At 51.6% G+C, this 27,257-nt stretch overlaps 1 protein-coding gene and 1 non-coding gene across 3 annotated transcripts in view; both read left to right on the top strand.

The window, feature by feature from the left end:
• Positions 1-23,376, top strand: part of STK11 (serine/threonine kinase 11) — a 97,730-nt gene extending 74,354 nt beyond the window's left edge. Inside the window, exons 8-10 of one of the 2 annotated variants that reach the window (XM_060232859.1) lie at positions 389-591; positions 13,925-14,157; positions 22,688-23,376. In XM_060232859.1, coding sequence (XP_060088842.1) covers positions 389-591; positions 13,925-14,133 — 412 coding nt within the window. In that variant the 3' untranslated portion in view covers positions 14,134-14,157; positions 22,688-23,376. Of the gene's footprint in view, positions 1-388; positions 592-3,027; positions 3,200-13,924; positions 14,158-22,687 lie in introns of those variants that run through there. The other variant, XM_060232861.1, reaches the window with a different exon arrangement.
• Positions 23,377-26,232: 2,856 nt separating this feature from the next.
• On the top strand, positions 26,233-26,304 carry TRNAV-GAC (transfer RNA valine (anticodon GAC)). The gene has a single exon. It is a non-coding gene; the product is annotated as a tRNA-Val (tRNA).
• Positions 26,305-27,257: the final 953 nt, after the last annotated feature.

Genomic DNA, 27,257 nt, shown 5'->3' with positions numbered 1-27,257 from the left:
TTGGTCCTGACTGAGACCTAGTGGTTAGAGCAGAAGGCCTCCTGGGTTCCAAACTTTCCATCTCCAGTTAAAAGGACTAGGTTAGTAGGTGATGTGGAAGACCACTGCCTGAAACCTGGAGACAGTCTGACAGTCTTGAAGGGGCCAAGAGTCCAGTTCAGCATAAGCCAGCTTCACGTGTTCATGGCTTTTTTGTGCAAAGACGAAATAAAGGAGTTTTCAGCGGGGATCTCTCGCTAGCAAGAGGGTAGGACCAGTGAGCTCAAGGGAGCTCCTTCAATCCCACCAGGAGGAAGTGTTGGGGTCAACCTCTGGAGCCATGGGAAAGCGGACTTGTCACAGTCCCTCCCCTGAGGGTCCGCTAACCTTGCCTCGCTTCCCCTCGCAGCTGGTTTCGAAAAAAGCACCCGCAGTCCGAGCCTCTGGTGCCCATCCCTCCCAGCCCAGAGACCAAGGACAGGTGGAGGAGCATGACGGTGGTCCCCTACCTGGAAGACCTGCACGGCTACAACGAGGAGGAGGAGGAGGAGGACTTGAAGGAGGACTATCTGGAGGACGAGATCATCTACACTCAGGACTTCCCCGTGCCAGGTGAGGGAGCTCCCGGAGATGAGATGGGGTCCCCAGCAGGTGTTGAACTGGGAGGGCGTCCTGTTGTTGTTGGCTCTAGCGTAATGGAGAGGGGTGGATCTTGGCATGGAAATGTCTTATGCCCCTTCCTGGAATGGCGGAGCTCTGCCTTACTCAGACAATTGGTCGCCTAGCACAGGGGTTCCCAACCCGGCTGCAGACCGGTACTGGTCCATGACCTGTTAGCAACTGGGCCACAGAATGCGGCAGAGACCTTTGCCTACCCCTCATGTAAAGACCCCCATAGGGGGCAGGGATGGGGTGTGACCGTGGGGGTCGCCTGGAGCACCCCCACCGGTCCGTGGAAAAATTGACTTCCACAAAACCGGTCCCTGGTACCAAAAAGGTTGGGAGCCTCTGGCTTAGGGTAGGTTCCTGTTCCCCTGTAATCCTGTACAGAACCCCTGTAAGCCCAAACAGTATCAGGTAAATGCGCAGCCTTGCCACTGCACAGATCCTGGAAACTTCTAGCACCGCAGGCTAAAGAGGTAACGGAGTTCATGCACAGCTGTAGGGGTTTAACGTGTGCTATTTTAGGCTGGCGACAAAACAGGGCAGTGATGTTTAAGTCCCTGGTATCCTTGAGTAAACCTTCCCACCCACGCTGGACTGGGCTGGGCTGGGCTGGGCCGGGCCAGCGGCTCTGTCAAGGAAGCCCAGCACGAGGGCCCTACTGCGGTGATGTTATCGGTAGTAGTGCCCCCCCCTCCAACCAACCAAAGGCTTAAAAACAAACCCTGGTGCTCTGGTAACATGGAGGCTGCTGGCTTCTCTGAGAGAGGAGGCAGCCTCCGCCGCTGCCATAGAAACGCAGCTGCAGGAAAGCAGAAAGACGCTGCCTTCCGCACTCGCCGGGGCCAGCGGTCAAGGAGGTGTGAACGTGCCTGGCCTCGTGCTGGTTCAGATTCAGCCACTCGCTTCCACAAATCTTGTGTCTGGGGAGACACCATGGGCTTAGGACATAATGTATTTTGGCAAGGGGTCACAACTTCACCCACCCCAGTCCTGCAGCCTGGCTCAGCCCCAGAGCTTTTTAGGGGCAATTATCCCCCCCTCCGGATTCTCTCCTGCCCACATCCCTTTGTGTCTCCTGCAGAGGGTTCTTCCCGGCTCTTTCCTTGCTCCTCTTTTTAAAGAGAGGCTTTTAAAATAGCTGCGTTCACAGTGGACTGAGCATCCATCATGCCAGACTCATGCGGCCAGTGCTGCTTCCCTTAAGGTTGTTTTTCCATCCTGCCGAGCACATTTTTCCCTCCGCCCTGATGCTCCTGGCAGCCCTGGCTGAAAAGACTCCTTGCAGAGGAGGGCGTTGCCCAGAAAACCCCACCGTGGCCTTGGGGAGAGATGGAAAGAGAGGTGGATCCAGCCTCAGTTGGCTTCTTGGGTCTCCAGAGCTCAGAAGATGCCTCCAGTACCAGTCCCCTCTCTTTGGCTTCGTGCGCTTTGCCTTTCAAAAGGTTAAGAGTTGAGACAAGCAAACAAGCGCCTGTGTTCCTCTGACAGGACAGGATTTTGCTTTTGCTCGTGGAGGGCTGGAACTCCGCATCAGAGAAATATCCCGAAGCGTGCCCCGGCCCTCGGAAGTTTCCCTGAGCTCCCAGGGTTCCAGTGGAAAAGAGCAAGAGTTCAGGAGCACCTTTAAAAGGGTTAACAAAATTTGTGGCAGGGGAGCAGCTTTCATGAGATATCAGCATCTGAAGAAGTGAGCAGAGACTCGTGGAAAGTCTTTCCCTGCCACAAGTTTTGTGAAGTCTTTTGAGGTGCTCCTGGACACTTCCCACTGTTGCAGGCAGACTAATACGGCTGCCTGTCTTCATCTGTCTCCACAGAAGGTTTTGGTAAACACTGGTAACTCATTTCTTTTCTGCCACCAAAGGGGCTAGAAACCTGACTTCTTTTTTTCTTTAAATGAGGTTCTCAAGAAGCTAGGATGGCAGCATTTGCAGAGCCTTCCCTGTGCTCGCCCACGCTTGTGGGCCTGGAGCTGAAGGAGCGCTTTGCTCCTCTGCCTTTTGGGTCTCAGCTGCAGAGGAGCCTGGGAATTGCCTGACCCACCAGAGGTTTCCACCTGCTCTGATCATTGTAGAGAGCCAGTTTGGCGTAGTGATGACGTGTGCGGACTCTTATCTGGGAGAACCGGGTTTGATTCCCCACTCCTCCACTTGCAACTGCTGGAATGGCCTTGGGTCAGCCACAGCTCTCGCAGGAGTTGTCCTTGAAAGGGCAGCTGCTGTGAGAGTCTTCTTAGCCCCACCCACCTCACATGGTGTCTTGTGGGGGGAGAAGATATAGGAGATTGTGAGCTCTGAGTCTCTTGATTCCGAGAGAAGGGTGGGGTATAAATCTGCAGTCTTCTTCTTCATTCCCCCTAACTGCTCCTCCGTTGCATTTCCTCAGGTGCGTCCGAGGCAGGGCTTAGAGAGAAGGAGGAGGCGAGCGCAGATCAGGAGGGCCTGCTTGCGTGCCTATTTGGAGATGCAGACTTGGCGACCAGCACCGAGGAGGAAGGAGAAGGAAGCATAGCTTAGGAGGCCCGAGAGAACCAGGGAGCTGCCGGGTCCGGCCCCAGCTAGAACGGTCTTGCTCTTGGGCAGTTGAGGGGTGTAGTGGGGGGGGTGGGGGGGTGAGGGGAGAAATCTGCCAGGTAGACTCCTGCCAGGCATAACTGTTGAAAGGGGGGAAAAACTAGTTTTGTTACTTAAAGTCCTAAAGCCATTGGGATGTTGTCCCAAAGACACAAAAGCCAGGAAGCTTTTCGAAGCTCTTTGTGTTGTTATTTTTTGCCTAAGAGCCAGTCTGCTTTGCCACCTTCTGCTTCCGGTAGTTGTCACAGTGGCGCTGAGCACCTGGTAAGCTTTTTTAGCAGGATTCCCATGGCTGTTCTGAGTTCACTTGAGTGTGCCTCCAGCCGTGCCCGACCAAGGTTTGCACTGGTCCTTACCTGTCAGAAGCACTCATGTGGGGATGTTTTCCATCCCTTACTGTACCCCACACACACTGCTTGCTTCCATGCCCAGGGGAGGTGCCCCCTGATTAACTCCAGAGTGTTAGGCAGAGGAGGCAAAGGAACCTACCCCAACACATTGGTTTCTCCAGCAGCAGAGCCTGGAGAAAAGGTGGAGGAGCCCCCATCCCGTGTTTTCATGACCTTGGGGAGCGAGTGCAAAACTGTGGCCACTGTTGCCTGGCGGCAGCATCATTGTCCAGCAGCTGGCATCCTTTGTAGCAGTCCAGTTGTGCTTAAAAGGCTATGGGGCGGGGGAGTGTGAGTGACCATTCCAAGCAGCTCTCTGTATTTGATTAATCTTCCCTGAGCCAGACCTGTGTGTTGGGCCGGAGGTGGCAGTTACTGCTCCCTCCGGCCCTGTGAAGTCTTGAAACTGAACTCCTTGGTCAGGGACTGGCTGAGTCTGGCAATGGGGAACAAGGTTCTCTGAGCAACCCCACCGCCTTCCCCTCTGCACGCCTGTTGCTCCGCTCTCTTCAGCACCCTACCCCAACCCACTGGTTGTGGGAGGAAGGGCTAGAAAGTCCCCCCCCCCCATCCCTATTTCACTTACTCTTCTACATCTCACGGCCCTATGCCAGGTGTGAGAATCCCAGCACAAGATTGCAGAAATCAGAGGGGCAGTTGAACACCAGGCAAGACCCCCCGGGAAATTTTGATCGATGCTGGTGGTTCACAAGCTGTAGAGGCCTGCCTGCCCGCCTGCCTGATCCTGAGGGCCAGAGAACTTCATTTGGGCTCACTCTAACCACCCCCCACCCCCAGTGAGAGCATCGGCCCCTCCGTGGGAATGACGGCTCGTCCCCCTAGCCTTACTCATTTGCCATTATCTCTTGCTTATGCAAACGGCTAACGGCTGCGCTTGAGAGGTGGGGAGGGCTTGTCAGTCAGTGGGCTTGACGTGCAATTATGGGAAGAGGCTTGATAATCTCTCTCTCTCTCCCGCTCCCTGTTTTCAGGGCCTTGTTCTACCACCTCTCCCAGGTAACAACAAAGCTCTTTATCTCCACTCCCCCACAGTTAAGGGTATGCCCTTTTAAAAAAATTGTTCTTGCATCCCCATTTTTTGTTGCATTAAGCTGTTCTTTGCAACCTTTCATAACCTAGCAAGTAAACTTGCTTTTTTTAAAAAAAAAATGTTGAGTTGGAATAGCAAAATAAAATATTTTTTTAAAAACACACTCTCAATCTGGCTCCTCGAGTTTCAGAAGATTTGCAAGTTCATTTCATAGTAGGCTGGTTATTTGTCAAGGAGGCGCTAAACACACTTGCAGCAGGCGGTGGAATTCGGCTCCCCAGAACAGGCATTTGTTTAGCTAAGGGACTGCCCCCACCAGCCCTTCCAGAAGCTTGGATCAAGTAACAAAAGATTGGTTTTTAAAATCCTTCTGGGAAGGGCTTAGAAAAAGATTAATTCAAGCTCCCCCCAGCCTGAATGCTCACCTCTGCTTAAGAGGATCTCGAGAAAGATCAGAGACCCTGGAGATACAGCTGCCAGCCTCCAGGCAAGAGTGGTAAAGCTGCAGTACAACAGCCTGAATGCTCTGCTCGCGACCTGAGTTCGATCCCAGCGGAAGCTGGTTCAGGTAGTCAGCTCAAGGTTGACTCAGCCTTCCCTCCTTCCCAGGTCAGTAAAATGAGTCCCCAGCTTGCTGGGGGGAAAGTGTAGATGACTGGGGAAGGCAATGGCAAAACACCCCATAAAAAGTCTGCCGTGAAAACGTTGTGAAAGCAACGTCACCCCAGAGTCGGAAACGACTGGTGCTTGCACAGGGGACCTTTCCTTTTCCTTTTTTACCTTTTTAGGCAAGACCTGGAGGTTATAACTGACCTCCAGACTACAGAGATCAGTTCCCCATAAAGGAAATGGCTGCTTTGGAAGGGGGGCTCTCGGACGGTATACCCTGCCCTCCCCACATTCTGTACCCAGATCTCCAGGGACTCCCCTGTTGGCAGCCCTGTGTCCCAGGGTCGGCACTGCCATCACTGTCTGTCAGGAAAGGTTCCAGGGAAGGGGGGAGTCAGCGGGGGGCAGAAGATACAGTCCGAATGGCAGCAGAAGGCTCATTTGGGGGAGCCACATTTGCACAATCTGCTCAATTGTGGACTCTAGGAAGTCTAACCTCTCAGGCCTGAGTCGTCCCCATCTACGGTTGTTTGAGAATGACAAAGCAGAGCCCCTTCAGTTCTGGGAAAGGATTGGTACAGCCTGTGATCGGCCGCCGATTCTGTTGCACACGATGCTTCTTAATTTGCATCTTGATAAAGTGAGCTTTGACTCATGCAGGCTTTATACCTTGGAACATTGTGTTGGTCTCTGAGGTGCTTCTGGTCTCAAATCTTGTTCTGCTGCTACAGAATTAACACAGAGACCCACCTGCTATGAATGGGGTGCTTTGCAGAATCGAGGCCTTTTGGGGGTGAAGTTCAACAAAGGTTTCTAGCTGACAGAGGTTCAGGCAAGCTGTATCTTAGCTGTGGATCAAAAGAAGGTCCTTCTTTTCTCCCCCTCCCACTGGGCAGTAATTTGTGGTGTCCCATCTGCCAGCATCTTGTCCCACACAGTGGCCATCAATGTTCCCTCTAAGCTTCAGAGTCTTGTGAGCAGAAATTCTATTTTGTAAGCTACTGCCATGAAAGTTGTGAGCTGCTGCCTAAATTAGTGTGCTCTAGGATCATCTTTCCTGAGCTAAGACAAAAATGAGTGAGCCAGAGGCTAAAAATCTGTGAGCTGCCTCACACGAATTCAGCTTAGAGGGAATACTGGTGGCCATCAAGCTTTCAGGCTGACCAGGGCTCTTCAGATTTTGTCTCCCGAGGCTCCTCTCTGTCCCCTCCCCTGGCATGTGCAGGTAAAACCTGGCCAGTTAATTGTCCCAGGAGGACTTCCTTCAATTAGCTGGTCCAGCACAATCTATGTATCCTAGTGGAGTCCATTCATCACAGAGAGCCAGTTTGGTGTAGTGGTTAATTACGCAGACTCTTATCTGGGAGGACTGGGTTTGATTCCCCACTCCTCCACTTGCAGCTGCTGGAATGGCCTTGGGTCAGCCATAGCTCTCGCAGAGCTGTCCTTGAAATGGCAGGTTCTGGGAGAGCTCTCTCAGCCCCACCCACTTCACAGGGTGTCTGTTGTGGGGGAGGAAGGGAAAGGAGATTGTAAGTCGCTCTGAGCCTCTGTTCTTGAACGGGCAGCTTCTGGGAGAGCTCTCTCAGCCCTGCCCACCTCACAGGATGTCTGTTGTGGGGGAGGAAGGGAAAGGAGATTGTAAGTCGCTCTGAGCCTCTGTCCTTGAAAGGGCTGCTTCTGAGAGAGCCCTCTCAGCCCCACTCGGTTCACAGGATGTTTGTTGTGGGGGGATGGAAGGTAAAGGAGATTGTGAGCCATTCTGAGATTCAGAGTGGAAGGTGGGATATAAATCCAATCTCATCATCATCAACAGATGCTCCGGGTTGGCCTAGGTGGCCCAGAAGGCCCCTTCTAACTCGGTTCACATGTGGAGGCATTGAGTGTTGAGTTTGAGAGTTGCCAGCCAGCCCCAGAACTTCCTTTGTTGCAGACCTCAGTGCCCAATTCTACCTCTGTGCCAGTTTTAAACACTGGCAAACGCAGTCTGCTGCATACTTTAAAACCTAAACTCAGGAAAAAAAGGCATACTCTGTGCCCTGAATATATTTCACAAATGAAAGGACTGCAGATTTATACCCCGCCCTTCTCTCTGAATCAGTGACTCAGAGCAGCTTACAATCTCCTATAACTTCTCCCCCCACAACAGACATCCTGTGAGGTGGGTGGGGCTGAGAGGGTTCTCCCAGCAGCTGCCCTTTCAAGGACAACTTCCTGTGACAGCTATGGCTGACCCAGGGCCATTCCAGCAGGTGCTGGAGGAATTAATTGGCATTTGTCCTGCATGCTTTTGTTTGGGAAAGGGACCAGTGTCCCCTGCAGACCATGAAGGCTGTATTCTCTGGCCATGTGAAGTCTTGTTTTACCCCCCCCCCAAAAAAAAATATTTTGTTATGTTTTAGTTCACAGGCATAAGGGCTAAAAGCTTGATATTTAGAAGAGAGTGCGTGCTTGTATCTCTGTGCTTCGTATGATGCTGCATTGGAGAAAGGGAGAGGTAATCTTTTCTCTCCCTTCCCCCCACCCCAAAGAGAACGGTCTGCAAACCTCTCTGAGCAATTCCCTTGCAGCTTGTACCAGGCAGCCACGGAGGGGGTGGGGGGGCACAGGGAAAAGAGAGAACAAGTGAGTCACCAGCGGGGGCGGACACTTAGTTTGGGCGTGCGGGTGGAGGGGGGGGAGAGAAGAGGGAAACTCATTAAGCCTTTCATTGATCAGAGGAGGAAGAGGCTTCGAGCAGAAAGCTTTTTTCTCTCCCTTCTTCTGAAACACTTACTTAAAAATTTATACCGCTTGGCTAAACCCTTAAGATGCTTTTTTCTTTCGTTTTGAAGGGCACTAAAAGGCTCTCTGAAAGAAGGGGCTGGCAAAAGGAGGTTGAATCTGGGACGCTTCTCTCCTCCCACCCCCGCTCTGAAAATATGCAGGCTGCTCCCCAGCAGAGGACATCACAGGTTTGGGGGAGGACAGACAAGAGCCTTCCAAGTCCCTGCTGGCTCCTGAATCACTCAGGGGTGGGGAGGGGATATTAATCCTCCAGCCTCACAGCTTTTCATCTTCGACCACTTTGCCAGCAGCAGCCGGGAAAGATATTTCTGTAAAGGTCTTGAGGGAGGAAAGGTATTTGACCATTCTTAACAGCTCCTCTCAGACCTATTTGCATGCCTAACGATCAGCACCTCAGACCCAAGAGGAAGATGCTGAGCAGTGACAGTAAAGCAGCCGGCACAGTTCCCACCTGGAAATTCAACAGAATAGCAGGGGCAGTGCGAAAAATCCAGGGCAGGTGTTGAACTCATTAGTTATGGGGGCCGGATCTGACATAAATGAGACCTTGTTGGGCTGGGCTATGTGTGTCATAAAATGTAACTGTTGGGTAGCAGAGACACAAACTTTATCAAGGACACAGATAAACACAGATTTTTTTAAAAAAAAACTTAAGAAGATGAAGAAGATGATATTGGATTTATATCCCGCCCTCCACTCCGAAGAGTCTCAGAGCGGCTCACAATCTCCTTTACCTTCCTCCCCCACAACAAACACCCTGTGAGGTGGGTGGGGCTGGAGAGGGCTCTCCCAGCAGCTGCCCTTTCAAGGACAACCTCTGCCAGAGCTATGGCTGACCCAAGGCCATTCCAGCAGGTGCAAGTGGAGGAGTGGGGAATCAAACCTGGTTCTCCCAGATAAGAGTCCACACACTTAACCACTACACCAAACTTAAAACATGCTTAAGATATGGTCTTAAAGGTGCTTTCTTTGTATTTCTCCCATGTGATCCAGGGAACTGGGCAAAGGAAGCTCTAGCTCTTTCCTTCCTTCTCCTGGGGACCAGGAGGTGGAGAAGCCTCAGCCAATAGAAGGAAGAGAGGCTTGGCTTAGTAGCTCTGCTGTCTGATTGAGAGAGCCTGACAAAGCAAGCTCTTCCTCCCCCCCTTCCTCCCCAAGGGAGGAGCCTCAGTCGGTGGAGAAAATAGAGGTTTTGTTCTATAGCTCCAGTGCAACTGAGTAAGCCCTGCAAAGCAAGCTGTGATGCAGAAGGAAGCAAGAGAGAGGGAGAAGGAAGCAGACAAGAGCCAGTTGCTCGGGGGCCTGATAGGTTTGGCCCCCAGGCTGCATGTTTGACACCCCTGGTCCAGGGAATCAGGGGCCGAAGGAGGGAAGGGCTGGGCAAGACCACCTGGCAGGGAGTGATGGTTCTGCTGCTGTTCACCCGGTGATCATCTCCTTCACTGCATGAGAACTGTCTAGGGACGGTGGCTCAGGGACGGTGGGGAGGGACGGTGGCTCAGTGGTAGAGCATCTGCTTGGGAAGCAGAAGGTCCCAGGTTCAATCCCTGGCATCTCCAAAAAAGGGTCCAGGCAAATAGGTGTGAAAAACCTCAGCTTGAGACCCTGGAGAGCCTCTGCCAGTCTGAGAAGACAATACTGACTTTGATGGACCAAGGGTCTGATTCAGTATAAGGCAGCTTCATATGTTCATATTACTGCAGTGTTACCAGCACAGGTACAAGGTCTGAATCACACATACAGGAAATAAGATGGCAGAGCCTTACAGGGGTAGAATTGACCACACTACTCTAGAGTTCGCATGGTAGATTCAAGCACTGAATTTTCCTTCAGGTAAACTCCCTACAGCAAAAAAACTAGCCCCTCAGAGAGAGAGGTTCCACCCTCCCTCTCTGTGCATGCAGCACTATCACTCTGCTTGCAGGGAGTTTTTAACCTTTGGAAAGCGTTCCAAGGTGCGCTTTTCCATCTACAGCAGCCTAGTCCGTTCTGCCATCTCATCCCACTGTGTCCAAACCAGGCTTAAGAGGTTTTGTTTTGCTTCTGGGGTGCGAGGGCCAAATGAAACGCTGCAGTTTGTAAGTTCCCTCATTTTGCGTAGTCACACAGGAGCTGTAGGGAAGTGCTTTTGGAAGCACGTGTCCTGCGGGAGACCCTGGCCGCTCCTTCCTGTCTTCTCCCAGGGTTTTGTGTGTAGAATTTTTTTTTAACACAAATCAAAGCTCTTGGGCTGCTGTTGCATAATTTATTTTGCTGTAGATGTGGAAGGGCAAGAATCCAGGCAAGGATGGCAGCCCCACCCTGCAGCTTCTATGCTTTTGCCAAGCGGGAGCCATGAGGCCTAGCAACTTGCTGCTGTTTTAAAAAAGGATTGTTGGTATGCTGATTCCTATACTTCAGAACACAAGAAGACAAGAGAAGCCATGTTGGATCGGGAGAGAGCTCTCCCATAAGCAGCCCTAAAAGCTATAAAAGCTGCGGAGTCTTGAGAACAAAAATTCTACTTTGTGAGCTGCTGCATAAATTAGAGTGTTCTGAGGTCATCTTTCCCGTGCTAAGACAAAAATGTGTAAGCTGGGGGCTAAAAATCTGTGAGCTAGCTCATGCTAACTCAGCTTAGAGGGAACACTGGTTCCACAGCCACTGTTGGACCTCTGCTCCGTATTTTTATCCAATCCCCTCTTGAAGCTGTCTATGCTTGTAGCCACCACCACCTCACGTGGCTGTGAATTCCATGTGTTAATCACCCTTTGGGTGAAGAAGGACTTCCTTTTATCCGTTCTAACTGGACTGCTCAACATTTTCATTGAAAGTCCACGAGTTCTTGTATTGTGAGAAAGGGAGAAAAGTGCATCTTTCTCTACCTTCTCTATCCCATGCATTATCTTGTAATCCTCTATCATGTCACCCTCAGTTGACGTTTCTCCAATATTGGCCCAAGCCCCTGTACTTATTTTGTACTTAAATGCAATTGCAGGGAATATGAATTGGAGATGTGAGGAATAGATGTGGAGGGCGGAGAGGGAGGGGGATTCTAAACAAAAAGGACAACAGAAGAAGACCTGGAAATAAAGAATAAGAGAAAGCAATTGGTGAGGCATGGCGGGGAGGGTGGAAAGGGGGACTAGGGGGTATGGTGACTGATTCCAGATGACTGCTTTACCACATGTTCTAGAATCCTCCCTGCCACTTGGCAGCATGTCACAGATGGGTGAGAACTTACCGTGAGCAAGACTGGTTGTCCACGCTTGCAGTCAGAACAGAGGAGCAGTATCGGCAAATAAAGAATTAGCCCAGAGTTTGGGATCTGAGAAGCTTTGGTCACCCAGGATGAATAATAGCATAGAAAACTCTTTTGACAAGTGATGTGGGGCAGCCGGCACAAGAATCTGAGAGCCTTCTCCGTCCCCCCCGCTCCCTGAGGAATTTCAGGCCTTTAGCCTCTAAGGAAGGATCATCCATTCCTCTCGATTTCAGGGATGTTGCATCTTCTGCCAGTGTAGAAAATGGCAGCTTCCCCACCCCCAAGCGGCAAAATTGGAAAGAGAAGTTCCCCACCCCACCCCCCAGCTTGAAATTTTAGGCCATATGCAACAGAACAAGATGGAACCCATTAAAGCAGCCGCTTCTTTTCTTTTTTTTGCAATGAAGCCATTTGGGGGTTGGCGCTTTCCAGGAAGAGAAAGATCCTGATCTGCCTTTCGGTCACGTTCTGTTTTCCTCCTGACACGCTGCAGCCCCCGCCCCTCGACGGATTCTATGACGGTGGGCAGAAGCAGGGAATTGCCATGACGTTGGCATCTGAGCGTGCCAAGCAAAAGGGAGTCGTGCGTCTGTTGGCAAAATTAGATATAATCGCCTAGCATCCCTTTGCTGCCGCTTCTCTGAGTCATCCAGCTTCAAAAAGCCTGGCCCCGTTGTGTTTTCTTCTCTGCGTGAAAATTACCTCGGCAGAATCCACTGGGGGGGGGGGGGGGGAGATGAAGACGCCAGCGGTGGGTGGGCGGTGCATGTCCAGCTGCTGAGGTAAGCAGCCTCTCTCAGCTTTGAAGGGGAAGGCTCAGCTTTTTCTTCTAGATCCAAAAGCAGGAGAAGCCTTCAGCTACCTATAGGAGGAAGGTTTTGAGTTTTTTAATTTCATTAATAACTGAAATAAAAAGAAAGGTAAGAGTTCGGCTGCTGAACAAGGGCTGGGGAAGTGAAGAGCAATGGGGGAGGCAGTGAGCGGGCACCCTTTGGAAGACGGACAGCATGGATGTTTTCAGCATCCCTATATGTTCTGAAAGGGCCACTCAAGATCAGCATTTTTGCCAGAGGGCCAGTTGTGATGGTCTGTTACAACCCAAGTTGGAATCTAGTGACTCTCTCTAAAAGACTAACAGGTTTTCTTTCCTGCATGTGTCTGATATTTGCATTCTACTGACTTTATTTAAGAATACCAGAAGAGGCCTGCTGGATCAGACCAGTGGTCATTGTACTCTAGCATCCTGTCTCACACAGGGGCCATCCAGTTCCTCTAGAGGACCAGCAACAGGGCAGAGAGGCCTTCATAAGAACATCAGAAGAGCCCTGTTGAATCAGGCCAGTGGTCCCTCTAGTCCAGCATTCTGTCTCACAGTGGCCATCCAGTTCCTCTAGAGGGCTAACAATAGGGTAGAGAGGCCAAGGTCTTCATAAGAACATCAGAAGAGCCCTGTTGAATCAGGCCAGCAGTCCCTCTAGTCCAGCATCCTGTCTCACACAGTGGCCAGCCAGTTCCTCTGGAGGTCCAGCAACAGGGCACAGAGGCTGAGATCTTCATAAGAACCTCAGAAGAGCCCTGCAGTGGTCCATCTAGTCCAGCATCCTGTCTCACACAGTGGCCACCAGTTCCTCTGGACAGCCAACAGCAGGGCAGAGGCTGAGGTCTTCCTTCGGTTTGCCTCCAGGCTCTGGGATTCAGAGGATGAGTGCCCCAGCCCTTTAGTCACCATGGCTAGTAGCCACTGATAGACCTGTCCTCCCATGAACCTAAATCTTCACAACCCACTTTTTCTCCCCACTGAGAACCAAATTTGGCTTTCCGCATTCTTCTCCATTTCATCCTCACAACAGCCCTGTGAGGTAGATTGGGCAGGGAGTGTGAGGCTGGCCCGCAGATAAAGGAGGCTCTACCCCATGAAAGTCACTGCTGGATAAAAACCTGCGAGTCTTTAAGGTGTTCCGAGACTCCTGCTTTGTTCTGTTTTTGACTTGACACAAGCAGCTGGGGGATTCAACAGCCTGCCAGGGGCGGGTGGAAATCGATTTAAAATGTTGTCGCTTCCCCCATAAAGAAGCTGTGATGGATCAAATCTCTAGTTTGATTGTAGGACATTTTGGAGCTTGAGATCCTTCAGGTACCTACCCCTACCTGTTATTTTTTTTGCCTCTGGTTTGCTCTCAGGTGTTTTGTCTGAAATAAATTGGGCATTTTTGAGCTCAGAAAGTTCTCCACAATCCCCAGGTCTTCATTTTGCTCCCTGGCCCGTCCCTCCAAAATCCCGCCACCAACTCTAGCATTTTTAAAAACTGCATTGGCATGGGGAGAGCCCAGTCAGAGTGTCTTGTCAGCATGTTCTGCCCGCCTGGTTCACCACCTGAATACGTTTGAGAGAGGCCCCTGATCCTTGGCACCTCTTGGAGAAGAGTCCAGTGTCATTCAGAAGTGGGCTAACCCAGTCTGTCCAGTGTGCCTTGTGACTCACAGGCCAAGGAGAGGTTGGGCTGTCCTGAATCAGCGCGGCAAGCTGCGGCGTCCCACCGTTCCGAATGTTTGTTCCCAGAGCCCTCTGCACACGCTCGAGAGCAGGGGACTCTTTCTGCACCGTTTCCCTTTGCCTTTTGCTTTCCAGGACAGGTGCCCGAGGAAGATGCCAGGCAAAATGGGCAGAGCCGCAGCCGAGGACTACCCAAGCCGGTGTGCATGAACGGAACCGAGCCTGGGCAGCTGAGCGGCAAAGTGAAAGGCGAGAGGCGGGCCAGCGCCTCCTCCAACCCCTCCCGCAAGGCCGCCTCCACCAGCAGCAAGATCCGCAAACTTTCGACCTGCAAGCAGCAGTGACCCGGGGGTGCTCACTCACCACAGGTGACTCTGCCCACTCTCGCTCTGTTTCTCGCTCTGAAGGGCTTGGGTAGTGGAGGAAGAAACTGGGGGGAGGGGCAGGGAGGGGTGTCATGAAAACTAGCCAGATCCCAAGCTCTACATGGCCTGCAGTCCTTGGGTCAGTTCTGTGTCATGCATCGTCCACTTGCCTGTGGACCTGTCCGGCAGCCACGTTGGTCAGCAGTGGACTCATTCCGCCAGTGCTGGTGCTTCTAGTGCAACTCCCATCTTGAGGGAGGGCTCCTTAGGCTGCAAAACTGACTCTCTGGATTCAGCCCAGTATTCTTCGTGGGGAGGGGAGAATGTAAGAGAAGCCATATTGAATCGAACCAACACTCTGTCACGCGGCAGCCAACACCCAGGTTCCCTCGGGAGGTCCACCAGCAGGGCCAGAACTCCAGCAGCCCTCCCACTCTTGCCCCCCCAAGCACCAAGAATACAGAGCATCACTGCCCCTGACATAGTTTTCCATCTGCGCTTTGCAGCGAATATCCACTCATGGACCTCTGCTCTTAAGAACATATGAGGAGGCCATGTTGGGTCAGGCCAGTGGTCTCTCCAGTCCAACCCTCTGTGTCACACAGTGGCCAAAACCCAGGGGCCATCAGGAGTCCATCAGAAGGGCCAGAACTCCAGAAGCCCTCCCACTGTTGCCCCCTCCCCAAGCACCAAGAACGCAGAGCATCCCTTCCCCAAGTAGAGTGTTCTGGCTATACCTTGTGGTTTATAGCCACTGATAGACTGTATGTTTAGCCAGTCCCCCCTTGAAGCTCTCTATGCTTGTAGCTGCCGCCGCTTCCTGCAACAGTGAATGCCCCTGTGTTCATTACCTTTGGGCAAAGAGACACTTTTTCAGGGTGTTGCATGAAACAGGTGTCTGCTTGCAGTATGGATGGGCAGCATGTGAGCCACAGCAAGCTATCACGTGGCTGCTTGTGTGCAGGAGAAGGCTTTCTGACCCACGAGAATCTCAGCAGCCGCCACCATTGGCTCCCTCCCCTTGGATTGTTCCCAATGGTCCTCCCAAGAGAGCTCAGTTCAGTGTGTGTCACTTGTGTTGGGTATGGAAAGGGTGTGTGTGTTTTCATGTGGCCTGTTGGGATCCCTCCACCGAACCATGGTGGCATGGGATTGCAAATGGCTTCCCCGTGTGCCGCCAGCCCTTCTTGGGTTTTTAAGCTCTTCAAGGACTTGTCCCTGCCTTTTCCTCTCTGCTTCCAGGGGTCGGGTGTGGCAGGAGCTTGTGCTTGGGTGAAGCCCATTTCACAAAACAGCATTGGGGTAGACAGTCACATCTGATGGATAGCAACCCCATAGAAGTTTTAGTTTTGTTTTTGATTTCTATTCTGCCCTATCCTGGTGAAGGGCTCAGGGCAGATTACAACATATTTGAACAGCAATAAAACAGTATCACTGGTAGAGCATCTGCTTGGGAAGCAGAAGGTCCCAGGTTCAATCCCCGGCATCTCCCAACTAAAAAGGGTCCAGGCATGAAAAACCTCCGCTTGAGACCCTGGAGAGCCGCTGCCAGTCAGGGGAGGGACTGTGGCTCAGTGGTGGGAGCATCTACTTGGTAAGCAGAGGGTCCCAGGTTCAATCCCCGGCATCTCCCAACTAAAAAGGGTCCAGGCGTGAAAAACCTCAGCTTCAGACCCTGGAGAGCTGCTGCCAATCAGGGGAGGGACTGTGGCTCAGTGGTGGGAGCATCTACTTGGTAAGCAGAGGGTCCCAGGTTCAATCCCCGGCATCTCCCAACTAAAAAGGGTCCAGGCGTGAAAAACCTCAGCTTCAGACCCTGGAGAGCTGCTGCCAATCAGGGGAGGGACTGTGGCTCAGTGGTAGAGCATCTGCTTGGTAAGCAGAAGGTCCCAGGTTCAATCCCCGGCATCTCCCAACTAAAAAGGGTCCAGGCGTGAAAAACCTCCGCTTGAGACGCTGGAGAGCCGCTGCCAGTCTGAGTAGACAATACTGACTTTGATGGACCGAGGGCCCGATTCAGTATAAGGCAGCTTCATGTGTTCATATGTTCCAAGTAGGAGTCCAGCAGCACCTTGAAGACCAACAAAGCCTTATTCCGAATGTCCGCTTCCCTGTGCATGCAGACTTCATCAGACAGTGGAATGGGGTACGGTGAGCAGAGCTACATGGAGCTGGTGGGCAGTGGTCAAGAATGCAAAGTGGTACGAAGTTAGAATCCAATGGCAAAATGGTGAAATTGAAAGAACATCTGGTCTGGATAGCATTTGGACTATAAAATTTCCGGGGAGGGATGGTGGGTCAGTGGTGGAGCATCTGCTTGGGAAGCAGAAGGTCCCAGGTTCAATTCCCGGCATCTCCAACAAAAAAGGTCCAGGCAAAATAGGTGTGAAAAACCTCCGCTTGAGACTCTGGAGAGCCGCTGCCAGTCTGAGAAGACAATACTGACTTTGATGGACCGAGGGGGGTCTCATTCAGTATAAGGCAGCTTCATATGTTCAATAGGCGCGAAAATGGGAGATTTAGATCCTCCACAAAGTTTCACAGCATACTCTTTGAGGGCAGCAGCCCCGCCCCCCCAGCGGCCTCTGGTTCCTTCTTGCACTGGAGGTTATTTGTGAGATGGCCATGTGGAAGTCAATTTATTCCTTTACCAGGCACTACAGGATAGATAAGCTGGCCTCAGCCGAGGTTCCTTTCAGTGGGAGGAGGCTCTGCAGTCTGCTGTCTGTCTGGGGGAAGCCGCTCACCCTGCCTTGGGATGCAGTAGTAAGGCCTGAGCCACTCCCAGGACCACCGGAGAATGGAGGCTTTGTTTCACTTAACTGTGAAGCTGCTGGAATGGGTCAGTCGTACCCAGTGTTCTCTCTAAGCTGCAGAGTCTTGCAAAAATTCTACTTTGTGAGTTACTGGTATTAAAGTTGTGAGCTGCTGCATCGATGAGTGTGCTCTGGGTTCAGCCTTCCTGAGCTAAGACAAAAATGCGTGAGCTGGAGGCTAAAGATCTGTGAGCTAGCTCATGCTAACTCAGAGGGAACGCTGGTCCTACCCACCCTTTGATGTGGGGCTGCTTCCAAGTATGGATGGTTTACTGAAGACCTATCCAGGTTCAGACAGATGCTTATGCTGTGTTTTTTTCCCTGCAAGTTTTTTCTTCCTGAGAGCAGGGTTCTCTGTTTTTTCTGGGTTGGTTTTAAAGCTCCCCTAATGTAGGTACTTGACTACAGAGGGGCTGTCTGATGTTGGAAAGCATTTGGGGGGGGGGAGTATGTTCCCCCTCCAGATAGGCGGTGAGGCTTGGATATGACTGGGAAACCAGGGGACAAGCCCTTCCCTCCCCCTCCAGGATCAGTTCTAAGCCAGCCCAGTCCTCAGAGAGGAGGAGCTGCATTCCCATTCCATTGCCTGAAGAAGTCTGCCTGCACACGAAAGCTTCCATTCTGAAGAAAACTTTGTTGGTCTTCAAGGTGCTCCCAGAGTCCTACTTTGTTCTGTTGCTTCAGACCGACACAGCTGCCCACCTGGCTCTAATAAAACAGTAAGCAACTGGCAAAAATTTAGCAATAAAACCAGTAGAACAATAAAAGATTTAAAATTAACTCCATTTCGGGTGGCAGGCAGATTAATCAACCCAGTGCAAATAAAGCTGGAACCAGCGATGCTCTGGATAGGCTCCACAATAAAAGATGGAATTATTGCATGAGGGGAGCAGTGCCGGATTAAACCCTGGGGAGGCCCCTAGGCAGTCAAAATCATCTCAGAGCCTGAGTGCCTGCTTCACCACCCAGGGCCCCGCTGCAGCCCGCAGGCCCCTTCCCAAAAGCCCCTTTGACAAAGCTGCAGGGGAGAGGCAGAGAGAGGCAAACTTGGCAACAACGCCAGCAGCAGCTGCACCAGGCAAGTGGGGCAAAGAGCGGCTCAGTTGCTGGCTGGGAGGGCTGCAAGCAGGGGGAGGAAGCTGGCCTGGGGGCCCATAGGCCAGTCCCTATTAGGCCTAAATGTTAATCTGGCCCTGGAGGGGAGGCTGAGGCCAGAGGCAAGCAGCAGTGCTTTGCCATCGCTTGCCTGTGTGTAGCAACCCCGGACTTGGTCTCCCATCCAAGGACTAACCAGGGCCAACCCTGTTTCACTTCCGAGATCAGGCTGTCCTGGGCCCTCCAGGTCAATGCAAGCGTGGTTCAGAGGTGGCCAGCCGTTGCCTGCCTCTGCGTTGCCGCCCTGGACTTCCTCCGTGGTCTCCCTCCCATCCATGGCCTAGCCAGGGCTGACCCTGCTTAGCTTTTGAGATCCAGCGAGGCCAGAATGTTCAGCCTCCTGAAACCTCTTGGCTTTTAAACCCTGCAAGTCAATAAATGCAAAGGCAAGCTGCCAGTCCCTCGCGTTGCTGCTGGGGGTGCCAACAGGGGGCGCATTACCTGATACCACTTTTTGAAATGTGTGGGCAGCACATCTGCTTGGGGAAGGCAGCTGTGCGCCTGAGCTTTTCTGGGGATGTGGGAAGAGAGGAAAGGGCAGCTGCTGCTAATGATGATAAACAGGGCGGGGTGGGTGTGCTGTGCCTGGTCTCCAGGCGTGCCTGACATGAGCCACTTCCTTTCGCCCTCCACTCCTGCCGTCGCCAGCTCTCTGTCATCTTCCCCCACTGCCGCTTTTTGGGTACAAAGTCGCCTTCTGATTCGGGAGCTAATCCCCCAGCTTATTCGCTGCCTCTGACAATCCTCCCGCCCCCGCACGGCCTGCCTGCATCCCCACCGCTGCCTTGTCGCCTTCCCATCTGACTCCCTCCCCCTTCTTCATCTGCTGGGCTCACAAACGGCCTTTTCCTTCTCCATCCGCCTCCCCCACCCCACTCCAGTCTCCATCAGCTGGGCTGAGATTCCCCAGGCTGGCGCTTGGAGCAGAAGAACAAGCCCCTTCATGGGAGGGGGGCTTAAGTGGAAGCAAACAGTTCCCCCTTCTCCCCTCCCCACCCTGGCCCAGCTGCATTGAATGGGTTGATTTGCTGTAGATGAGGAGACCCCTGAAAGGCCTTTCTCTCCCCACACCAAAGGCCTCCCATGGAGTTTCACCAGTGAGCATCGGGTTTGAAGAAGGTCTCCTCTGAGAATCAGATTTTCAAAAGGCTGAGTCTCCTTATCTTCTAATCCAAGTGGAGCTTTTTTTTGAGGGGGGGAAGGGTGCTTGCCCTCCACTCCTTGGGCCACATTACCCAATTTGGCCCCTTGGGGGCTTTGTCTGCCTCGTTTGCCTCACCTAAAACGACTCTCCCATTTCCCTAATTGAAGGAGACTCGCTGTTCTCAAGCTGCCTTATAAGGGGCCTTTTGTTCATTCTGATGAGAGGCACATCTGATTGAAGGCTGGTGTTTCTATTCTCCCACGGAGTGCGGCTGGATTCTTTGTACTTTTGCTTCTGTGCCCCAACAGCCTTTGGTGCCATAAGAACATAATAAGAGAAGCCATGTTGGATCAGGCCATCCAGTCCAACACTCTGTGTCACGCAGTGGCCAAAACCCAGGCACCATCAAGAGGTCCACCAGTGGGGCTAGAAGCCCTCCCATTGTACCCCCCAAGCACCAAGAATACAGAGCATCCCTGCCCCAGACACTGCACCTCCTGTGTTCTATCATGCCCTGCTCATTTTAACCCCCCCCCCCCATTGCCCTGACCCAGATAGGTCAGGCTATCCCACTGTCAGCAGATCTGGAAAGCTAAGGAGCATCGGCCCAGGTCAGCACTTGGATGGGAGACCACCAAGGAAGCCCAGAGTTGCTATGCAGAAGCAGGCAATAGTGAACCCACCTCTTTTAGTCTCTGTTCTGACCTGATCATTTAACTCTCCCCATCCTCCATTGCCGTTACCTGGACAGGTCAGGCTAGCCTGATCTCGGAAGCTCAGCAGGCTCAGCTCTGGTCAGTATTTGGATGGGAGTCTGCCGAGGACGTCCAGGGTTGCTATGCAGAGGCAGGCAGTGGCAAATGCATCCTGACCTGACCCTTTTACTCTCCCCACCTTCCCTCCATTGCCGTTCCCTGGAAAGGTCAGGCTAGCCTGATCTCGGAAGCGAAGCAGGGCCAGCAGAGCCTGCCAAGGACGTCCAGGGCTGCTATGCAGAGGCAGGCAGTGGCAAAGCACCTCCGTCAAACGGTTTTGATCCCGATGGCCCAGGCTAGCTAGTTAGTATTTTATGGGAGACCACCCAGGCAGCCCAGGGTCGCTACGCAGAGGCAGGCAATGGGAAACCGACTCTGACTGGTTGCTGTAAGTCGGCTGCAACTGGATGGTCTTTTGCTCCACCATTCAGGCTCAGCCTGGCCTCTTGGAAGCGAAGCAGGGCCAGCTCTGATAAGTCCTTGGAGGGGAGACCACCAAGGAAGTCCAGGGTTGCTACGCAGAGGCAGGCAATGGCCACCCACCTTTGTTCGCCTCTTGCCTTGAAAACCCTGCGGGGTTGCCATGGTTTAGCTGGGACTTGATGGCACTTTCTACCACCACCAAGCCCATTCACTTTTCTTGAGCTGGGTGAAGGCTTCTAGGGAAACTCAAAAGCCTTCCCCTTCCCCTTGTGATTTGGGGATTGGCCTGCTTGGGTGAGAGGGTTTCAAGGGCCAGCCTTTTGTGATTGCCAACTGACTGCAGATCCTCAAGGACGGGGAAATTCATCACCCTCCCCTTTCCTTTCTCTGTATTAGAGAGAGGGATTTGAGCTGCCTTTGCAAGTTGTCCTTCTTCAGCCCTTCGTCTTCTCTGAGGATAAGGGTGCCTTTTAGGGGTTTGGTGGAGGGTTTCTGCACAAGGCTTTGGACCAGGGGTGGCCAGACTTGCTTAATGTAAGAGCCACACAGAATAAACATCAGATGTTGGAGAGCTGCAAGACATTAGTGTCAGATGTGCTGATGGAAGGAAGGAAGGAAGGAAAATAGATGGGGAAGGGAGGAGAGAGAGGTGGAAAGAAAGCAACTAACTTTAAATGCATTCTCCAAGCTGGCCAACTAAAGCAGAGGTCCCCAACCCCTAGGCCGTGGACTGGTAGCAACCAGGCCTGTTAGCAACCGGGCGGTGAGTTGTATAATTATTTCATTATATATTACAATGTAATAATAAGACAACACTGGATTTATATCCTGTCCTCCACTCCAAATCTCAGAGTCTCAGAGCAGCTTACAATCTCCTTTTATCTTCCTCCCCCACAACAGACACCCTGAGAGGCAGGTGGGGCTGAGAAAGCTCTCACAGAAACTGCCCTTTCAAGGACAGAGTCTCGGAGCAGCCTACAATCTCCTTTCCCTTCCTCTCCCCACAACAGATACCCTGTGAGGCAGGTGGGGCTGAGAGAGCTCTCCCAGAAGCTGCCCTTTCAAGGACAGAGTCTCAGAGTGGCCTACAGTCTCCTTTCCCTTCTTCCCCCACAACAGACACCCTGTGAGGTGGGTGGGGCTGAGAGCTCTCCCAGAAGCTGCCCTTTCAAGGACAGAGTCTCAGAGTGGCCTACAGTCTCCTTTCCCTTCCTCCCCCACAACAGACACCCTGTGAGGTGGGTGGGGCTGAGAGAGCTCTCCCAGAAGCTGCCCTTTCAAGGACAGAGTCTCAGAGCAGCCTACAATCTCCTTTCCCTTCCTCTCCCCACAACAGACACCTTGTGAGGCAGGTGGGGCTGAGAGAGCTCTCCCAGAAGCTGCCCTTTCAAGGACAGAGTCTCAGAGCAGCCTACAATCTCCTTTCCCTTCCTCTCCCCACAACAGACATCCTGTGAGGTAGGTGCGACTGAGAGAGCTCTAACAGAAGCTGCCCTTTCAAGGGCAACTCTGCCAGAGCTATGGCTGACCCAAGGCCATTTCAGCAGGTGCAGGTGGAGGAGTGGGGAATCAAACCCGGTTACATAAGAACATAAGGTGAAGGCTACTAGGGAAATCTGGTTCTCCCAGATAAGGGTCCACACACTTAACCACCACACCAAACTAATAGAAATAAAGTGCACAATTGTATCATCCTGAAACCATCCCCCCCCCCCCCCCCCAGTCCATGGAAAAATTGGCTTCCCCAAAACCATTCTCTGGTGCCAAAAGGGTTGGGGACCACTGAACGAAAGAGCCACATGTAGCTCCTGAGCCGCAGTTTAGCCACCTCTGCTTTGAACCCTTAAAACATGTCGCAATCAGTGCCTGTTATTTTTGCCAGTTGCCTGGCGATCCTGTTGCAGGTGAGGAGCAGAGCATTCTGGGACCCCGAATTCTCCGCTTAGGCAAGCAGAATTCAGAATCCTCCTGCTAACGCCTCTTTGACTAATCTGCCTCTAGCTTCCTTGCCCCGATTTAATTCTCCGAGGTCTCTTTTTGTGAAAAGTTGGTGCTGCCATCTCTGAGCATGACTTGGAGCCCCACTTGGAGCATCGCTCGGATCTGGGGCGTGCTCCGGATCGTGTCTGCTCCCCAGGCAGGAACTGATGGGCTTTGTGCCTGCTTCAGGGCTGAAAGCAGCCTCTCTCTACCAAACATCTGGTCTCTAAACGTGGATGTTTTATTCTTCTTGTTCACAGCTGGCCTCACACTTCCTGCTGTCCTCAGCCGCCGCCATCCTCGGCTCCATCTCTCTACCAGTAGGGGACGATTTGTAGAAAATGCTTGCAATCAGAAGTTTCCAACCAACCAAGGGAAATCGGATGTTGGCTCTGTATGCCTTCGCCATCGTCAGCGAGTCGAGAATCCGGGCCTCTTCCTCTCGGGTGGAAGCGTTTCCCCTCCCTGTGACAATATTTGGCCAATAGATAATACCTGGACTTGTTCTGTGGGACTGGAGCAGGCAAGGGGGAGGGCGAGGGTGAAGTGGGGGGAGGGCGAGGGGGCCCTATATCCCTGCCACGCCCCCTCTTCCCCCTCCGTGTGTTCGACGTTTTTTCGCAAGCCATTGCCAAGCACTTTACGTAGTAGACTACTGTTATATATTATATATTATATATTTTTTTTCTTTCTCTCCCCTCTCCCTCTTTGGTTGTTGTTTATATTTGCGGTATATTTAGAGATTTCCTTACACATTTGTGATGTGTTCGAAATGGAAAAAAAAGAAATCGATAAGAGGGGGGGTTTTGAGGAATAAAACAGGTATTAAAAAACAAAATGAACCCACAGCGCTCTGTCAAAACAAAATCTGCATGCTGTTCTAAGGGCTGGAGAAAAGGGAGAGGAGTGCTTTTTTTAAAAAAGGAAAATAAACTTAAAATGGACTTGGGTTCATGCCTGGTTTGTGGAGCAGTGATAGAGGGCCAGAGCCCCCTCGCCCTTCATCTCAGGTGATTCATCCCCCCTTGGCTGGGTTTGGTGCAGTGCTTGAGTGTGGCAGGCTCTACACTGGAGAACCGGGTTTGATCCCCCACTCCTCCTACCCCACTCTCCTCTGTTTTGATCCACAAGGGGACTCATCCTTTTACCCCATGACTATTGAGCTTACTTAGCCATTGATGAGGAACTTTATCAAAAGCTTCCTGGAAATCAAGGTAAACAACCTCTATTGGGTCCCCCATTTTGTTCACCCCCTCAAAGAACTCTTAACAGGTTAGTGAGACAAGATCTTCCCTTACAGAACCCATGCTGAGTCTTCCTCAATAGCTTTTGTTCATCAATGTGCCTTCTAATTCTCTTTAATAACAGTTTCCGCCAATTTTCCCAGCATTGACGTCAGACTGACTGGCCTGTAATTTCCTGGATCTCCTCTGGAACCCATTTTAAAGATGGGGGTGACATTATCTACCTTCCAGTCCTCAGGAACAGAGGCAGATTTTAATAATAGATTACATATTTTTGTCAGGAGATCCACAAGTTCACAATTTGAGTTCTTTCAGAACTCTTGGATGTATGCCATCCAGGATTGGTGATTTATCAGTTTTTAAATTGTCTATCAGTTGTAGGACCTCCTCTCTTGTCACTTCAGTCCAACTGAGGTCTTTCAACACCCCTCCCTAAGTCAGCAGTTCTGGAGTAGGCAAGCACTAATCATCTTCCACAGTGAAGACGGGCAAAAAGTGCATTCCGCTTCTCAGCCATTTCTCTATCGTCCTTCAGTCATCCTTTTACCCCTTGGTCATCCAAGGGCCCCACAGCCTCCCTGGCTGGTTTCCTGCTTTCTAATGTATTTGAAGACATTTTTATTGTTGGTCTTTATGTTTTTTGCAGTATGCTCCTCATATTCCCTTTTTGCCTGCCTGATCACAGTCTTGCATTTTATTTGCCACAGCCTGTGTTCTTTTTTATTAACCTCACTTGGACTACTTTCCACTACTTAAGAGAATCCTTCTTAACTTTTACAGTTTCCATTACATTATTTGTTAACCATGCAGGCCTTCTTTCTATACCTATTTGTGCCTTTCCTAACCTGCGGTGTATATTTTATCTGATCTTCTAGAATTGTAGTTTTAAATAGTCTCCAAGCTTCCCCAAGGGTTTTGACCCTTTTTACCTTTCCTTTCAGTTTCCTCTTCACATGCTTCCTCATCTCTTTTCTCTATCTTCAGGAGTCTCAGAGTGGCTTACAATCTCCTTTCCTTCCTCTCCCCACAGCAGTAACCTTGTGAGGTAGATGGGCTGAGAGAGCTCTGAGAGAACTGTGACTGACCCAAGGTCACCTGACTAGCTACATGTGGAGGAGGAAGAAGAAGAATTGCAGATTTATACCCCACCCTTTTCTCTGAATCAGAGACTCAGAGCAGCTTACAATCTCCCATATCTTCTCCTCCCCACAACAGATACCCTGTGAGGTGGGTGGGGCTGAGAGGGCTCTCACAGCAGTTGCCCTTTCAAGGACAGAGTCTCAGAACGGCTTACAATTTCCTATATCTTCTCCCCCCACAACAGACACCCTGTGAGGTGGGTGGGGCTGAGAGGGCTCTCCCAGCAGCTGCCCTTTCAAGGACAACTCCTGCCAGAGCTATGGCTGACCCAAGGCCATTCCAACAGGTGCAAGTGGAGGAGTGGGGAATCAAAGCCGGTTCCCCCAGGTAAGAGTCCGCACACTTAACCAGTACACCAAACTGGCTCTCCAGGAGGAGTGGGAAATCCAACCCCGCTCTCCAGATTAGAGGCTACTGCTCTTAGCCACGACACCATGCTGGCTCTCGGGATTTAATTCATAAAATGATCCAGACCCACATAAAGCTACCTCCCTAGCCTGCTTATCCACAGAGCCTCACTTCTGGCAGGCATTTAGGAGGGCTGGTGGGGGTACAGGGGATTAGGACCTGGAGCAGCTGGGTTTGAATCCGTGTTCACCCATGGGAACCGGCCGGGTGACCTTGAGCCCATTTCCCTCTCAGCCGAACTCCCACAAGATTGTTTTGGGGACCAATTGATGGTGGGGAGCATCGTAAAAGGTGTTGAGTCCTAATCAAGGAGAAAAGTGGGACATCAATACTAATAAGTGGTGGTTCTCTTGAAAATGTGGTCTTCCAAGTTAAAGGAGTGCCAGAAGACTCTGCTCCGCTCTGGTAAGACCTCACCTGGAGTCGTGTTCAGTTTTGGGCACCACATTTTAAGAAGGATATAGACAAGCTGGAGGGTGACGAAGATGGTGAGGTGTCTGGAGACCAAGTCCTATGAAGAAAGGTTGAAGGGGCTGGGCATGTTTAGCCTGGAGAGGAGGCGGCTGAGAGGTGATAGGATCACCATCTTCAAGGACTTGAAGGCCTGTCCTCTAGAGGATCATGTGGAATTGTTTTCTGTGGCCCCAGAAGGTAGGGCCAGAACCAATGGGTTGAAATTAAATTAAAAGAGCTTCTGGCTCAACATTAGGAAGATTGTTAGAGTGGTTCCTCAGTGGAACAGACTTCCTTGGGAGGTGGTGGGCTCTCCTTCCTTGGAGGTTTTTAAATAGAGGCTAGGTGGCCATCTGACAGCAAAGAAGATCCTGTGAATTTAGGGGGAGGTGTTTGTGAGCTTCCTGCATTGTGCAAGGGGTTGGACTAGATGACCCTGGAGGTCCCTTCCAACTCTTAAGTTTCTAAGAGATCTTTTGGAAATAAGGAGGGAGGAAATGTTTGCTCTTTCTGCCACCAACCCCAGAATTGGGGGAAGAGGGTCACGATGCGAGTGGAGTGGGGCTGTGACTCAGTGGCAGAGCCTCTGCTTGACATGCAGAAGGTCCCAGGTTCAATCCCTGGCATCTCCAGTTGAAAGGACCAAGCAGGAGGGCTGCGAAAGACCTCAGCCTGAGACCCTGGAGAGCCGCTGCTGGTCTGAGTAGACAAGACTGACCCTGATGGATTTATGGTTTGATTCAGTAGAATCAGGCGAGAGCGGTGAGATCAGGACCATTGCTGAGAGAGGCCCGTCATTAACTTCCCGCTGATTGCCACCCCACCCCAAACAGGGAGGTTGTTGAGAGCAGAGGTGGGTTTGGCCAATTCCTTTTGGCAGAAGTCAAAGGGGCCCAATGCCACTACTTCAGAAGGAAGTGGCCCAGTAAAGCAGGCTGCTGTTAAACAAGTAAGCAATAGAATGATAGAATCCCAGAGTTGGAAGGGGCCATAGAGGCCATGTAGTCCAACCCCCTGCTCAGTGCAGCTGCTGCTTAAAGACTGCCAGGGAGCTGATTCCACTGTTGAACAACTCACTGTCAAAACGGTTTCCCTAATATCCATCCCAGGGGTGTCAAACATGTGGCCCAGGGGCCGAATCAGGCGTCCAAGCAACTGGCTGTCATCTGCTTCCTTCTCCCTCTTACTTCCTTCTGCATCACAGCTTATTTATTTATTTATTTATATTTAGACTTATATCCTGCCCTTCCCACCAAAGTGGCTCAGGGCGGCTTACAACATAAGCTTGCTATGCAAGGCTTGCTCAATCGCACAGGAGCTACAGAGCAAAGCCTCTATTTTGTTCATTTGTTGAGGCTCTTCCCTAGGAGAGGAAGGGGGGAGGAATAGCTTGCTTTGTCAGGCTCTCTCAATTGCACAGTAGAGCTACTAAGCCAAGTGTCTCATCCTATTGGCTGAGGCTCCTCTCCCTCCTGGTTTCCTGGAAAGAGCCAGAGCTTCCTTTGCCCAGTTCCCTGGATCTCATGGGAGAAATACAAAGAGAGCACCTTTAAGACCAACAAGTGCTAATGTTTTAAAGATTTTT

This window comes from Heteronotia binoei, chromosome 2, assembly GCF_032191835.1.
Source record: "Heteronotia binoei isolate CCM8104 ecotype False Entrance Well chromosome 2, APGP_CSIRO_Hbin_v1, whole genome shotgun sequence".
NCBI classification, from domain to species: Eukaryota; Metazoa; Chordata; class Lepidosauria; order Squamata; family Gekkonidae; genus Heteronotia; species Heteronotia binoei.
The sequence above is the reverse complement of the archived record's forward strand: the minus strand, read 5'-3'. Positions and strand labels throughout refer to the sequence as shown.